Genomic DNA, 16914 nt, shown 5'->3' with positions numbered 1-16914 from the left:
CAGAAAAGATCTTCACGACCAAGATAGTCACGATAATGTGATCACTGACCTAGAGCCAGACATCTTGGAATGTGAAGTCAAGTGGGCCTTAGAGAGCATCACTACGAACAAAGCTAGTGGAGGTGATGGAATTCCAGTTGAGCTATTTCAAATCTTGAAAGATGATGCTGTGAAAGTGCTGCACTCAAATTTGGAAAGACCATAGCCTTGACTATATGGACCTTTGTCAGCAAGGCGATGACTTTGCGTTTTAGGTTTGTCATAGCTTTCCTGCCAAGAAGCAATCCTCTTCTAATTTCATGGCTGCAGTCACCATGTGCAGTGATTTTAGAGCCCAAGAACTCTGTCACTGCTTTCATCTTTTCCCTTCTACTTGCCATGAAGTGATGGGACTGTTAAGCAAGCTTTTTCACTCTTCTCTTTGGCCCTCATCACGAGGCTCTTTAGTTCCTTTTCGCTATCTGCAATTAAAGTGGTGTCATGGGCTTATCTGAGCCATTAGGCACAAATACTTACACAATATTCAAGTGTGAATGTAAGCACTTGGAAAATAGCTGAAAGAGCCACACAAAGCACTGGGAGAGTGGGAGAACTCTCCATGTCCCGCATTATTTGAATTCTGAAGGGTGCACACACGAATTCATGGACCTGTGCAACCCGCCCCCGGATAAGGAGGCCATTGCAGCCCGCAGACTCCTGTTTACGGATCGAGTCTCTCCGTCAGCCGTCGTGATGACGTCATCTCGGCAGGCGGTGGCGCATGGGCAATAGAAGGAGCTCCCGGAGCTGCGTGGGTTGCTTCTCAGGCGCTTCCGGTTCGGGGTCGTGCCGGCACCCGGGTCTCTGGGCTGGCAGCTTTTGCACTCTTGGCGTTGCGTGCGCGGCATCTTGGGGGTCACATGAGCCAGTGGCATCATGCCGGCGGTCACTGGGGCCAGGATCGCGTCTTTTCTGGACATCCGTCGGCCAAGAAGAAGGGCGGAAACCACATCCCCGAAAGGTAATACACTCCTCGGTCCTTGGCGGTTGCCCTTTCAGCTCAGAGCCCCTGGGCCTGGTCTTCATCTCCTGTGCTGTCCGCCTGTCGTGTTTACCCCGGCCTGCTTGGATCGTCCGCCTTGTGCTAGCCGGCATTGACCCTCTCGCGGCCGCGTTCAGAGTAGCTGAACGGGACGGTGTGTGATGTTTTGATTTCGCCCCATTGTTTCAAAAGCGAGGCTCTGGTCATTGCTTTTCAGGTAAAATGACAAAGGGCTGCTTTTTTAAGGTGAGACTGTCGGTGTTGGGGACACAACGTAATTACCAAAATATAATCCCCTTCAATTCCTCAGGTCTTCCCTGGTGGCTCAGACGGTTTAAAGTATCCGCCTGCAATGCAGGAGTCCCGAGTTCGATCTCTGAGAAGATCTCTGGAGAAGGGAATGGCAACCCACTCCTGTATTTTTGCCTGGAGAATTCCATGCAGAGAGGAGCCTGGCGGGCTACTGTCCATGGAGTTGCGGAGTCGGACACAACTAAGCGACTGGCACTTTCAGTGTTCACTTCCAGTTCCTGAAGCTGTGTTGTTTTTGGCACAGGAAATGTAATAGGAACTGAGTTTCATTGAAAAAAATATATATACCAATACCGCCGAATTTTCCAAAGAAACAGTTATGTGTTATTTGTGTTGTCTCCGGGAATCATAAAGGGCATAGTCTTGCTTCAGAACCGGTGTCATTTGAGAGATCTACCTCTATACGTTCAAATTAATTTTGAGACTTAACTCATATGTACTGTAAACCCATTTATTCCCTGAGACTTCCGTTTCTTCCGCTGAGTATCCTATTAAATCAACTCCATTTTATCTCCTGAATTGCTTTTGGATCTGGCACGTCTCCTTCATCCTAATACTGAACTTTGGCGCTCCCTTTCTGTGCTCCAGATACACTGAGTTAACCTTAGTTCCAACTCATCCTACAGAAATCAGTTCAAATATTACTTTTCACTGTGATTCCTAGCATTTTGTGACCTTCACAATCCCTTTATTGTCAGATTTTCTTTTAAAATACGGATTTGATTCAGTTCCCTACTGAATTTGATGGCATCAGTTAAATGAGGACTAAGAATAACGTGGGAAGTGAAAGTATTGTGTTTAAACTATTTCAGTCAATAATGATACCTTAATACTCAACACCAGGCCATTTTTATTAGGGCGTCGGAAGTTCTGGCCATCTCTGGTTTTAGATATACTTTGTTAAGACCCTTGCACTGTTTTGTTGCCTTTTATCTGTGTTCACCATCGGAAAACGAACTAGGGAAGTAAAGGTTATTACTAGGTGGATTTGAATAAAATGCAAAGCTGAAAGAAGAGGAATCTACTGTAGAGGACTTTCATTTCCATTTTGAAGGTGCATTCATCCTATGCTGGGAGACAGACTAATATAAAATTTGCCTAACAAAAAATGTATTAATAGGTGGAAAGACTACCTCCCAGTTGGACGGAGGATGCCTGGGACTCGTTTCATTGCTTTCAAAGTTCCTTTGAAAAAGGTAAGCAAAAGTTGATGTAGTGTTTTTTCAAAATCTGAATTCACCAGATAGAACCCTAGTTCTCAACCCTGTTGTACTCCATTTTCCTTTTTTATACTTTTTTTTTCCTTTTTATACTTTTTACTACCCCCTTTACTATCCTGAAATGAATTCATAGATAAATACAACCTAATTTCATAGGGAAAAATCAATGTAATGCTTTAACTATAAGTAAAGAGTAAATAAAGTAATCTATAATAAAGTAATATGTACCTTGGGACTTCCCTGGGGGCTCAGTGGTAAGGAATCTGCCTGCCAAGCAAGAGACACAAGTTTGATCCCTGGGTTGGAAAGATCCCCTGGAGAAGGAAATGGCAGCCCACTCCAGTATTGTTACCTTGGAAATCCCATGGGCAGAGGAGCCTGGCAGGCTACAGTCCATTGGGTTGCAAAAGAGTCAGACATGACTTAACAAACTCGACAACAACAACGACAATATATATCTCAGTATGTATATATTTGGGCATGACTGTACCAGAAATAAAAAAGTAGTTACTTGTGCCATGAATGCAAAAAACTGTGGACTTTGGTAATGATGTGTCAGTGTTGGTTCATGAATTCTAAGAAATGAAGCACACTAGTATGGAATGTTGATCATGGAGAAGGCTGTATGGGATGAAGGACAGAAGGTGTAAATGGGAACTGTGTACTTTCTGCTCAGTTTTGCTCTGAATCTAAAACTGCTGTAAAACTAGTCTAGTCATATATTTCAAAGAAAATGTGTTGCTGGGACTTGAATAACCAAACAGATCAACGGGAAAGAGTAGGTAAATAAGCCAAGTACATACAAGAATATTTAGCAATGAAAGCCATCCTTCATAGATGTATTCAAGAAGTATTTATTTATAAGTGTTTCTTTACATGCACTCTGCTTGGAGTTGGCAGTCCAGTGGTAGGCAAAACTGATGTGGTCCCTGCCTTCTGGGAGTTTACAGTCTGGTTAGGAGACCAGCATGAAAGAAACAAATATACAAATAAATATATAGAAATGCTTCCCTCTAATCTCTCTGGAAGAAAGGATTGTAATATAGCTTGTAAATTCCAGAGGCGGAAACTTAGGGCTTGAGTAAATGAATAATATAAGAATGGATTTTAAGCACATGTTTTTTTTTAAATTTCTTTCTCTCTGACAGAGTTTTGAAAAGCATCTTGCCCCAGAAGAATGTTTTTCCCCCTTGGATCTTTTTAACAAAATCCAAGAACAGAATGAAGAACTTGGACTGATTATTGACTTAACATATACTCGCCGCTATTATAAGCCAGAGGTAAATGGAACTTGCAGTTGAAAAGGACCTTCTTTCTGGTATTGTAATAATTTGTAGTAATTCGATGTTTATCATCTTATACTAAGGTGAATCCTGGCCTTCTTTCATGAGTAATAGTTCAAAAAGGAAAGTTGGTGGTTTCCTAAAGTACACATTTCTGATTTCTCTCTGCAATGAGGTTAAGAAAATGAAATTGAAGACATGAATTGAAGTATACCATTTGGCAATAGGCTCTAGATCTGCTTAAGAATTCTATAAGCTTCCCTGTTGTATAGTTTGAAAGTGAATTAAACTGTTAGTGAGAATAGTAAGCCTGAAAGGAAAGAAAGTATATCCATTATGTCTTTATGTGTTTAAGCAGTTGCTTAAACATATTTAAGCATCACAGTAAAAGGCAATTGTTCTCTAAGTTTTATGCTTTCTTTTCCTAATATCTTTTGATATAATACAGAAACCTTTATATTCTCTTGGCCCTTGTAGGACACATCAGTGCAAAAGAATTATCCTTCTGATCTGTTCCATGGCCTTGGGAAACAATAACACGTAATGTTTGTTAATACTTGTATAGCATTTTGCCATTTAAAAAGTTATTTCATATCCATTGTCTTAATTAATCCTCACAACAATCCTTGCTGTTGAAGTGGTGGTAGTACTGATATCTTAGTATTACCTAAGATATACACTTAGCTCTGTACTTAGCTCAGAGGATAGACAATTACACTTACTAGTTTTACGGAAATGAAACTGAGATTCAGAAAAGGAAGAGTTGAAATTTGAACTTAGTTGTTCCTCTTTTTCTATTAGGTAAAATATACATAAATAATATTTATGTTAACCATTTATAAGTGTACAATTCAGTGGCATTAAATACAGTCACAGTGTTATGTAGCCATCACCTGTGTCTGTACTCAAAATTCTTTCATCATCCTCAATAGAAACTCTGTAATCGTTAAACACTACCAACCCCATTTTCCCTCCCACCGGCCCTTAGTAACCTCTATTCTACTTTCTGTCTCTGAATTTGCCACTTCGCCTTACCTCGTGTAAGTGGCATCTACAATATCTGTCCTATTTCACAAAGCATAATATTTTCAAGGTTCATCATTGTTATAGCATGTGACAAAATGCCATTCTTTTTTAAGACTTCATAAATCCTATTGTGTGTATATACCATATTTTGTTATTCTTCTGTTGATTGACACTTGGCTTGTTTCCACATTGTAGCTATTGTGAACCATGCTGCTGTGAACATTGATGTACATATATCTGTTCAAATTGCAGCTCTCAGTTCTTTTAGATGTGCAGTGTAGGTTGGAGCAGAGTTGTTGGATTGTATGTTAGTTCTGTGTTTAACCTTTGAGAAACTGTCAAACTGTTTCCTACAGTGTCATAACAATTATTGCAACATATACAGAAGTATACAAAATACTGAGTGTTCTTTTATGTTGAGAATTCCATGAAATCATCTCGCTATAATATTTATCAACTTTTGTCTATCATGCTTCATTTATACCTCTGCCTGTTTCACTATATTTCATTGTGTAGCAGATCCTGCTGCTGCTGCTGCTAAGTCACTTCAGTCGTGTCCGACTCTGTGTGAGCCCACAGACGGAAGCCCACCAGGCTCCCTCGTCCCTGGGATTCTCCAGGCAAGAACACTGGAGTGGGTTGCCATTTCTTTCTCCAATGTGTGAAAAGTGAAAGTGAAGTCGCTCAGTCGAGTCCAACCCTTGGCGACCCCACGGACTGCAGCCTACCAGGCTCCTCCATCCATGGGATTTTCTAGGCAAGAGTATTGGAGTGGCTTGCCATTGCCTTCTCCGGTAGCAGATCCTAGATACATTTAATTACACATAAATATTTTTTGTTATATATATATATTTAAAATGTAGGACTTTTATTCCTTAGTATCATTCTTTAATATTATTAAATATACAGTCAGTGCTGAAATTTGCAGTTGTTTCCTAAATGTCATAAAAAGCTGTTTTTAAGAATTCTGAATTGGATCCAAATATGGTCCACATGTTACTTGGTGTGGTCTTATTGTTAGGTCTCTAATTTTATTTTTATTTTTTTGTAGGTTCTTCTTCCATGTCTGTCTCACTTTTTTTTTCTCCTTGAATTTTATTTTTCAAAGAAACTGGTTTAATTGTCCCATCTAGAGTTTAATGGGAGAAGGCAATGGCACCCCACTCCAGTACTCTTGCCTGGAAAATCCCATGGGTGGAGGAGCCTGGAAGGCCGCAGTCCATGGGGTCGCTGAGGGTCAGACACGACTGAGCGACTTCACTTTCACTTTTCATTTTCATGCGTTGGAGAAGGAAATGGCAACCTACTCCAGTGTTCTTGCCTGGAGAATCCCAGGGACAGCGGAGCCTGGTGGGCTGCCGTCTATGGGGTCGCACAGAGTCGGACACGACTGAAGTGACTCAGAAGCAGCAGCAGAGTTTAATGATCTCATTTGTTAATGTGTTGTTAAACATATTTTTCAATCCTTTTATTTCTTTTAAATTGGTAGTTGAACCTAGAGGCTTGATCTGAATGAAGCTTGAATATTTTCTTTTGGTAAAGCAATTTCATAGGTGAGAAAGAACAGGTGTTTATCATCATAAATGATGATGAATATAGGTCTTCTTCCGTGGAGACATATGGTTGTCTCTTTCTATGATATTAATAATCACTGATGATTGATTCCTACATCAGTTAACTCATTTGGAGCTTCAAAAGGTGAATTCTATAGTTCCATTTTCACTTATTAGCTGGATATATCTCTATCAGGAGAAGATTCCCTGCATAAGCTATTTGGTTGCCCAGTTATAGAGGCATGATTTTCTCCTTTTACTTAAAAGTTTTCAAAATAATGAGTTGATTCACAAATATCCTCCAGTGGTGACCAACTTTATTTGTATCACTGTGGACTGCATTGGGCTTCCCTGGTGGCTCAGTGGTAGAGAATCCACCTGTCAATGCAGGAGACTCAGGTTAAATCCCTGGGTTGGGAAGATCCCCGGAGAAGGAAATGGCAACCCACTCTAGTATTCTTGCCTGGGAAATCCCAGGGACGGAGGAGCCTGGCGGGCTACAGTCCACGGGGTCGCAGAGGGTTGGACACGACTTGGTGACTAAATAAGAACGGTGGACGCCATGACAGTTGTTCTAACTGAGGGCCTATCTTTGGCCAGTGGAGCTTCTTAGTGACTCTTGCATCCTTTTGACATGACATCAGTTGTTCCTAGGCTTTTTCAGTGGTTCGAGATAGGAAATGTGTTTGTTTGTTTTTAATATAAAATATATCATGGGTTCAAGGCTTTCCAGGTGGTGGTAGTGGTAAAGAACCCCCTGCTAATGCAGGAGACATAAGAGATGAGGGTTCAATCCCTGGATCGGGAAGATCTGGTGGAGGAGGGCATGGCAGCCCACTCCAGTATTCTTGCCTGGAGAATCCCACAGACAGAGGAGCCTGGCAGGTACAGTCCATGGGTCGCAAAGAGTCAGACACGACTGAAGCAACTTAGCACTCTCGCACGCATATCATAGGTTCATACTGCTACTTTTCATATAAGTTCCGAACTACAGAATTTTCACCTAGCCTGTTCTGTCTTTTATTGATAATCTACTTTCTCCCACCCCAAGAATACCAGTTCTCGACAGTGCATGAAATTTGCTCTATTTTCCAGTTCCAAGTTCTTTTGAATCTACTGTACTATACTACTTCAGTCAATCACAGATGCTTTATGCTCTTGAAATGTAAGATACTAGGTAGAACTATTTCTTATCATTTTGCGTTATATGTGCCTTCATTCATGTTGATTTGCTTTTGCATCCCTAGTAACTGTCCTTTCTCTAGTTTAATGAGAATCATGTGATACTTCTTGGTTAAAGCAGCTTTGGAAAAAAAAGTCCCTTATCAGAGTGACTGACATACTTAGATTAATATAATGTCTTTGTTTATATTTTTCTTTCTCTAATTAATCTTTTGTTCTTTCCCTACAAATGTAATAATATCCATTCCATGGTTTTGCCTTCTAGGAATTACCAGAAAATATTCCTTATTTAAAAATTTATACAGTTGGGCATCAGGTTCCTGATGATGACACTATTTTTAAATTCAAAAATGCTGTTAATGGATTTTTGAAAGAAAATAAAGATAATGGTGAGTGTTTTGCGTTTTTCTCTTTACCTGAATTTTGGTATGCCTTTCAAGTGGGGTTGGAAAATTTTAATATTTTTATTAGTTCTGACATTAGGCCTATTTGATAATATTAAGGTGGTGCTAACAGAGGCGTTTTTCCTTTTTATGGTCTCAAGCAATTTAGTTTTGGGGTCTTTTTTGGGGGGGTCAGTTTAGTTCAGAAGGTGATTGTTGTGAGAAGTACAAACTGAACTAGCTTACTTACCTCTTTTTAAAACTTTGAATGGGAGGTATATAATTAAAATATTCTTTTGTCCTATTTACTGGTTGAAAGGTATCAAAGGGAACATGGTATTTGCCATGTTTTAAGACTGAGTAATCTCTTGTCTTTGGAATGCTACTGACCCACATGACAGCATGCGACCCCTCTGTGGGTCTTCTGCCAGCAATGGGCTAACTTCACCGTGCTCTGATGTCTGGATCTTGCTTATGATCCCTTGTGGTTTCCTCTGCTATAAATCCCTCCCACAGATGCCAGGCTCACTGATAAAGAGGGAGAGGCTACACTCTCCACTAAAATTGGTAGAGACTCAGAAAATAAATTGGTTTAGTAAACACTGAGCGCCTATTAGGTTTGTTTTTAGGGCATGGGGAAACGGGTGACTAGCAGTCTTTGTTCAGTAGAGACTTATGGTTATCTAGGAAGATAAGCATGTAGTAACTATAAGACAGTGGCTTAATTGTAATAAAAGAACCAAGTGCAGGGACTTCCCCAGCCATCAGTGGTTAAGACTCCATGCTTCACATGCAGGGGTCACAGGTTCGATCCCTGGTCCAGAAACTAAGATCCCACATGCTGCGTGGTGCGACCAAAAACAGATAAACAAAAATAAAAGAATCAGGTGCCCCAGGAGAAACTGAGGAGACAGCATCTGAGCTGCGCTTGGGGGAAGAGGATCTTGCCAGAATGAGTGAAGGACAGCCCAGGTATTGGGAACAGGTAGAAACGGCACAGGGAGGGGCAGCCTCTGGTGTGACTAGAGGGTAGTAGGAAAGAACAGAGAATTCATACGTTCATTTTCAACAAAAATATTGTATAACCGTCTGAGTTGAAGGCACTGTTCTAGGAAATAGGAACAGAAGAGTTCTTGCCCTTACATACTTTACATGCTAGTGGGGGGAGAGAGAGAAGTAAACGTAAGAAGTGTCAGACAGTGGGTGGTTAAGTGCTCTGGAAAATAACAAAACAAGATAAAGAAGTGAGGGCGTGTGGAAGGTGACCAGGGAGGCCCTCTCTATTAAGATGTCAGTTGATCAGAGCTTTAAAGGAAGCAAGGAACAAGCCATTGGATATCAGGGAGTGGGGATGGGGTGGGAGGGAGTGTTCTAAAGCAGAGGGAATAGTAGGTACAAATTCCTTGAGGCACAACTATGCTTGGCAGGTTTAAGGAATAGCAAGGCCAGTGCCGTCTAGTCAAGGCTATGGTTTTTCCCGCGGTCATGTATGGATGTGAGAATTGGACTGTGAAGAAAGCTAAGCGCCGAAGAATTGATGCTTTTGAACTGTGGTGCTGGAGAAGACTCTTGAGAGTCCCTTGGACTGCAAGGAGATCCAACCAGTCCATTCTAAAGGAGATCAGTCCTGGGTGTTCATTGGAAGGACTGATGCTAAAGCTGAAACTGCAATACTTTGGCCACCTCATGCAACGAGTTGACTCACTGGAAAAGACTCTGATGCTGGGAGGGATTGGGGGCAGGAGGAGAAGGGGACGACGGAGAATGAGATGGCTGGATGGCATCACCGACTCGATGGACATGAGTTTGAGTGAACTCCGGGGGTTGGTGATGGACGGGGAGGCCTGGCGTGCTGTGATTCATGGGGTTGCAAAGAGTTGGACGCGACTGAGTGACTGAACTGAACTGAACTGAAGGCCAGTGTGGCTGAACAGGGGTGAGTGAATGAAGTCAGAGAAGTAGATCAGAGAGGCTGGCAGGGGACAGGAGGGAGGTGGATGACATAGGTCCAAGTTTGAAATTATAATTCAGTTGGAGAAACAGATTGATAGTTTGAATTTATAATTCAGTTGGAGAGACAGATTGATACTTGTTTATAAAGAGTTCTAAATTCTTTGCTAAAAATTTGGGCTTTATTCTGTGCTAAATGAAGACCTTTAATCAACAGAGCAATCCAGCCAGGTTTATATTTTAGAAGATAACATCTTCCATGTGGCAGGTCAGTTGAAACAGAAGAGCTTAGAAGTTGGGCAGTAGTGATCCAGGCCAGAGATGACGAATGCCACACGCCACCTGGTCACAGACATGCCTTTTGCAGAGATCAAACGTGTTCTTTTCTATTTACTTTCTCATATATATATATATATGTTTTTTTTAATGCTAAACTAAGAGATACTGCTGTGGCATAGTTGGAAAAATCTGAGACTCGATTCTAGTCTTTGTTCTGTTTGCCTGCTGTGCAGCTCAGGCTTAGCATCTCAAGCCATACTTCTTCACTGTGATACAAGAACAGTGGCATGTTCCTGAGAACTCCACAGGCATATAGGCCCACGGTGTGAGTGGAGCAGCAAATGAGAGTAGGAACAAAAGCACTTTGGGAACCCAAGAAACCATTTGTTCTTTTTGCAAATACTATTGAGCATTAATAGTGAAGGCTTTCCATTTGTTTCACCCAAAAACAGATTTCATTCTTTTGGTAGCCTGTTTTGTTTAGTTTTTTCCACATTCCCTTTTTCTATAGTCAGATCAGTTCATGATGGGCATGCTCCAGTCCATACTATTGCATATGATTGGAGGCTGTGCAAAATTTCCCATAGGCAATGAATTTTGACTATATTAATTCTTTATAGTCTGTTGCTGCTAAAACATATTTTTCTTCAGAGTTTTTCCATTTTAGGATAGTGGTGGTATTGTAATAACCAATGAATGCTACTCTTCAGAAAACTGTATAACCTGCCTTTAAGTAGCTACTTCATTTATTTAATTCCATATTCCCTGTTTTATAGACAGACTTATTGGTGTCCACTGTACCCATGGTTTAAACAGGACTGGCTACCTCATCTGCAGGTGAGTTGCCAACCCCAAGAGGCAGACCATGTATAAATTTTTTGTTTACAATAGTAATGTAAGCTGAATGCAGAAAATGTAGTCAGTTAAAGAAATGTATGACGTAGAAGCAGTCTTGCCCTTGACTTAAGAGATTACCACCAGTACATATATCTTTTTTTACTTAAAAAACAAACAGAAGCAAATATAATCGTCCCTTGATATCTGCAGGGGATTGGTTTCAGGCTATCCCATGGATACCAAAATCCTCAGATGCTCAGGTCCCCTGTGTAAACTGGTATAGGATAATCAGACCTCCACATCCACAGGAATGAAACCTGTGGATACAGAGGACTGACTACATGTGATTTCATGTTATAATATTTAGAAGTTCTGGTTTATAATTTAATATATGGTAGACATCTTCCTATGAAAATATTTGGAGACTTTGTTCTTTTTTAAAGGCAGCATTGTTCCTTTGCTTACTGATGAACAGAAAGTCAGAAGTTTTTGATATTATAAAACATTGAAGTAATGAACATTCCTCTGTGAATGTCTTTGACTATATATGCTTTGTCTCAGATAACTTCACTCAGAATGGAACTTCTGAATTAAAGAGTTTATGCTCTTATGCTTTTTGTGACTGTACCAATTTTTGTTTGTTCATTCATATCATAAAATATTTAAAATATTGAGCATCTGTTGTGTTTAAGCACTGTGCTGGGTACTAGCAAAAAGCCTTGGGAAATTGTGTGAGCAAAGAGACTTTACCTACCCTTTGTGAATTCTGACAGTCCAGGGAGGGAATAGAGATTCAAGAATTACACTCTGCAGGTACAGTTACAACTCTGACAGATGCCAAGGAAAGGGACTTGGTACCACAAGAACATATTTTATGGAGGATTTGACCTCATCATGGAGATTAGAAGTTTCTTTTTTTTCTTTTTTCCCCTTTTGGGCTTTTATTGAGGTTATTATTACATAGGCATGATTGATTAAATCATTGGCTGTTGGCAATGGACTCAACTTCAGCCCATCACCAGCCTATAAAAGTTCCAACGTTCATACAATATTTCTCCTTCAAGAAAGTTTCTTTAGGGATGTCTGAGCTGATAGCTGACGAAGTAGGTGTTAACCAGATAGACAGTGGGGACAGATTTCTAAGCATAAGAAATAAGAAAAACCCTGTAAGAGGAAAGCATTTGCTCTGTTGGAGGAACTGGCCAGGAAGGCAGGGGTGTGGGGGAAGCGTGTAATTAAAATGGAGCTGGAAGTGTGGGTAGGAGCTCAGTCATGCAGGTTTGTATTTAAGGTTTTAGACGTTAAGAGTATTAGAAAATCATTGAACTGTCTTTGTTGAAGGTGAGTGTAATTAAGTTTGTATTTTCAGCCTCTCATTTGGCTGCTGAGTGGAGAATACACTGCAGGGGTAAAGAGCAAGGAAACAAGTTAGGAGACATTAGTAGAAACTGGGCATGATGGTGGCTTGTACCAGGATTTGGTGGTCATTCTGGTGGAAAGATGTGAACATATTCTAGCGATATTTAGGCAGTATCATTGTTCAGGCCTTGGTGGTGGGTCGAGGATGAAGGTGAGGAAGAAATAACTGTCAGTGATGGTGAGTCCCAAGTTTCTGGGTCACACAGTTGGTTAATAGGGTTTTTTTAGATATGATGTTAATATTTTTCCTAATTTGTCTGTTACTTGTTGGTTCCTGATGAATACTCTGTCATATTAAGTCTCCTGTTTTTAGTGTACAAAGCATTCTGATCAAAACCAACTGTTGCATCTTATCAGATACCTTTTTAATATTTGCCAATTTGATCCTGTATTTTATTCTCTTTCATTTATTAATTGTTGTATTAATGTAAGTAAATACGTTAATAGATTTTCTAAAGCTAGGTCATCGTTGCATCCTTGGAATAAAGCCTTTTCATATATCATTCTTTAATAATTACTGATTAGATGTTCTGACATTTTCTTAGGATTTTTATATCTATATTTGTAAAGTGAAATTGGACCTTTCTTTTTGATTTTTATTTACAAATGACGTGAATTTTGTTGTCTGTTAGGTATTTGATTGATGTAGAAGGCATGAGGCCAGATGATGCAATTGAATGTAAGTATGAGAGCTGTCACTGTTTTCCCTTTTTTTTTAATTTGAAAGTAGAAAAGTAGGTGAATTTCTCAAATTTTGGTAAAAGAGAAAAGTTTGTGATTCATTTGTTCTGACATAAGATAACCTTTTAGCAAAAGTTTATAAAGGGATGTATCTGGAAATAATGGGCTATGACAACCTGAATAATCAGTAAGTGGACTTCCTCTTTGATCCGCTTTCTCTGGGAAAGATTTGCTTTTTGTACTCTTATTTCTAACAGTTCATCTTCTCCTCAGTATTCAATAGATGCCGCGGACATTGCTTAGAAAGGCAAAACTACATTGAAGACCTTCGGAACGGTCCCATCAGAAAGTAAGTTCCTTTTTATACCTGATATTTGTGGTTAGAAAGATCTGTTTTTGTATCACTTAAACTGCAGATATCCATTCTTCTTGTAGCTCATTAATTTGCTGTAGGAAACCTAAACATATAGGAGTGTGGGGGTCAGGTGGGATTGTTTTTTTCATGGGCCAAAATATAGTCACTGAACTGATACCAGATTTGGACACCAATAACATTTTGTGGAAACATTCTGTTTGAGGAATTGGGATTCCAGTGTATCTAGAACAAGAGGTTTTGAAGATTCAACACATATGATGGAGCCAGTTTTCACAGCTACCAAGTCTGTTAACCGAAGACCTAAGCATAACATACATCAGACCCAAAGTTACCCAGAACCTCGGCATTTCCATACCTGGACTCAAGATTTACAACAGTCAGAAAGGTATCTCTGCTTTCCCTTTGTCTAGAATTGAAATAGAAACTAATATTATAAATTAGTGCAAACACAGTATGATAATATGAAGAACTTGTATTTTCTTGCTGGTCAGTGTCAACCAGGAGGTATTGTTTTCTCCATATTTTGCATTTAGGGCTGGAAAATCAAGTATAGGATGGGGAATAGGTGATTTTTCAGAGGCAGTTGGGATAAGGTCTTAGAAGTTTTCATTGATCCTTAAACTTAGTTTAATGCAATAATTTGATGTGCGTGCCAAAAAGGATCTTACATACTTATCTCTGTGTGTTAGTCACTCAGTCACATCCCGCTCTTTATGACCCCATGGACTGTAGCCCACCAGGCTCCTCTGTCCATGGGATTCTCCAGGCAAGAATATTGGAGTGGGTTCCCATTTCCTCCTCCAGAGGATCTTTCCGACCCAGGGATCGAACCCATGTCTTCCGCATTAGCATGTGGATTCTTTACCACTGTGACATCTGGGAAGTCTTCTTGCATTCTTAGGCTCCGTTAATAGCAGTACAGTTTTCAGAATAAGGAAGGTTGTTTTATTTAAGAGTAAACAAAAATTAGGGCTTCCCACGTGGTACTAGTGGTAAGGAATCCACCTGCAGTGCAGGAGACATAAGAGACTTGAGTTTGATCCCTGGGTCGGGAAGATCCCCTGGAGGAGCGCACAGCAACCCACTCCAGTATTCTTGCCTGGAGAATCCCATGGACAGAGGAACCTGGGGCTATGGTCCATAGTCGCAAAGAGTCAGACACTACTGAATTGACTTAGCACAGCAATAAATGCAGATTATATGGAAAATAGTACAATGCCAGTAGAGAAATCTGCAGAGGAGTTGAAGCATAAATCACACACATATTTTTTTACTTGAGAAACAGGAAAAACCTCAGAACAGTTAAAATAGCACAGTATTATTCTTTGCCTATTAATTTGGCAACAGTTTTTGACAAGGTAGTCCAGGGTAGTGTTTGTCAGGCTGGACCTGGGTTTGCAGGTCTGCTGCTCACTCTCTGTATGATCTTGAGTAAGATCTCTAAATTCCTGTTCTCTTATCTGTTGGATGGAGATTTCAGTAATATTATAAATAAATTTTTTTATAATATATACCTTGGGATTGTTATTGATTTTTACATAAGTTAATTAAGTATTTTATCACATTGTAAACTTTCCACTTTCAAAAATGGAAAGATGTTGACATTTTTAGAAGATGTAAACATTTCAAAGATTGTTGCTTGTGTTGCCAGGGACTCTGAAAATAGGTGTAGCCCTTTTGAAACATAACTGTAATAGCCATAAAAATGCTCATACCTGCTAACCTTGAGACTACAGAAAAACTTCAAAATATGGAAAAATCTATATGCATTTAATTAGTCAACAGATTTCTCTAAACTTCCTACTGTGCATCAGACTCTGAACTAAGTGCTTAGGATACAGTCACATATGTTCCGAAATGTTAATACCAGCATTATTTACAGTAGTGGGAAATTGATAGCAACTTGCATTTCTAACAGTTAAGAATAGCTAAGTAAATTATGTATCCATACTGTGATATTTTATAAAGCCATTAAAAGTGAGCTCACTTAATAAGTGAAAATAATAGGTTATGATTCAATAGTCAAAAAAAGACACAAGAAGAAAAGACAAAAAAAATATTAACCAGTTTAATTAGATTAATTGGGATTGAGGGGTTTTGGGGGTGTTTACTTTTCTCAGATCTCCAAATGTTCTTTTATATGATTATATTAGATTTACTGGTGTTAATTTTGAGACAATTAAATTTTAATTTTCCAAATTTGCTGCATGTGCCATGGTTAGAATTTCTACATTTTGTAATTAATTTATAAATGTATTGACTTATAAGGTGAAAGCAGGTTCCTGTTTTCAAAAATAAATAGCTCATTCTGTTTCATGTCAACCCTGCCACACTTGGAGAGAATATATCTGATTAGAATAGTATGAGCATTTACCTCTATAGGGAAAGATGGAAAAGGCTTCTGGGAACCTACTGTGTGCCAAGTCATTGTGGTGGGTAATTGAAATACATTATCTTAATTTACCTTCAAAACAGTCATGAAGATGGAGGGTATTTAATAATACCCTAATGCTCTATTTTATAAAGCACTGAGAGATCCAAAGGTTAAGCAGTTTTATCTGCTAAAATCACACAGGTTGAAAACAGTAGAACCGGAATGTCTATGTATAATTTTATAAAGCTTGTTATATATAGTTATTAAAACTAATAATGTTTTATTACTTTCATTTTAAGAAAATTTTCACGGAATCAGAACATTTACCAGAGATGCCATGGCCCTCCTCCTGGTCCCCCTGGAGAGGACTATTTCCAGAGGAGATACTCTTGGAATGTAAAGCCAAATGCAAGTCAAGAAGGCCCGAACAAAAGGTTTTTTCCTGGCAGTTACTACAGAGTACCCTATTCAGCCTATTATAGATGGACCAAGTGACACAAGCCTACCCTGGAAATCTGTCTGGAGACAGAGCAGGACTCAAATCAGCAAGTGACTTTTTGTAAGATCAGGTCAAATGAGGTTTTTAATCTATTTTATTGCTCCCTTATGTGTTCAAGCTTAAGGAAAAATTATATTGATACTTACTACTGCTGAAAAATTTGCAGTATTTACAACAGTGAAGGAAATAATCTGTCATTCCACTCTTAAATTTTTTTTAAAGGAAGATGATATTTTAGAACTGATAAAGGTAATAAAGAATATCCCGTGTAAATTAATGAAAAATTCTACCTTCGTTTTCTATGTATTGTTTCCTGACGAAACTTGTGGTGTTGGTGTGTCTGTATATATGTGAGTGTGTGCATGCAGAAACATGTTTTTGTCATATTCTGTTACTGACCAAATCACTAGGATATCTTTTTTCTCCCCCTAACTGTTCAATATTTTTGTTGAACTCTACCTAGGAGATAATCTCTTTAGAACCTAATCACTGTTTGTAATTAGTTGTAGTATTTTTGTC

The 16914-nt window shown here is 39.3% G+C and overlaps 1 protein-coding gene across 1 annotated transcript; it reads left to right on the top strand.

Moving 5' to 3' along the window:
• Nucleotides 1–771: 771 nt before the first annotated feature.
• DUSP11 (dual specificity phosphatase 11) lies at nt 772–16679 on the top strand. The gene is made up of 9 exons (XM_055399767.2): nt 772–1000; nt 2454–2529; nt 3702–3833; nt 7863–7986; nt 10986–11046; nt 13098–13144; nt 13420–13495; nt 13725–13907; nt 16196–16679. The coding sequence occupies exons 1-9, from the start codon at nt 900–902 to the stop codon at nt 16389–16391; spliced, it is 996 nt and encodes a 331-aa protein (XP_055255742.2). The 5' UTR covers nt 772–899; the 3' UTR covers nt 16392–16679.
• The last annotated feature ends 235 nt before the right edge of the window (nt 16680–16914 follow it).

The sequence above is a fragment of the Moschus berezovskii genome, chromosome 11, assembly GCF_049115385.1.
Source record: "Moschus berezovskii isolate FMDL1 chromosome 11, NW_MosBer_1.0, whole genome shotgun sequence".
NCBI lineage: Eukaryota > Metazoa > Chordata > Mammalia > Artiodactyla > Moschidae > Moschus > Moschus berezovskii.
The sequence above is the reverse complement of the archived record's forward strand: the minus strand, read 5'-3'. Positions and strand labels throughout refer to the sequence as shown.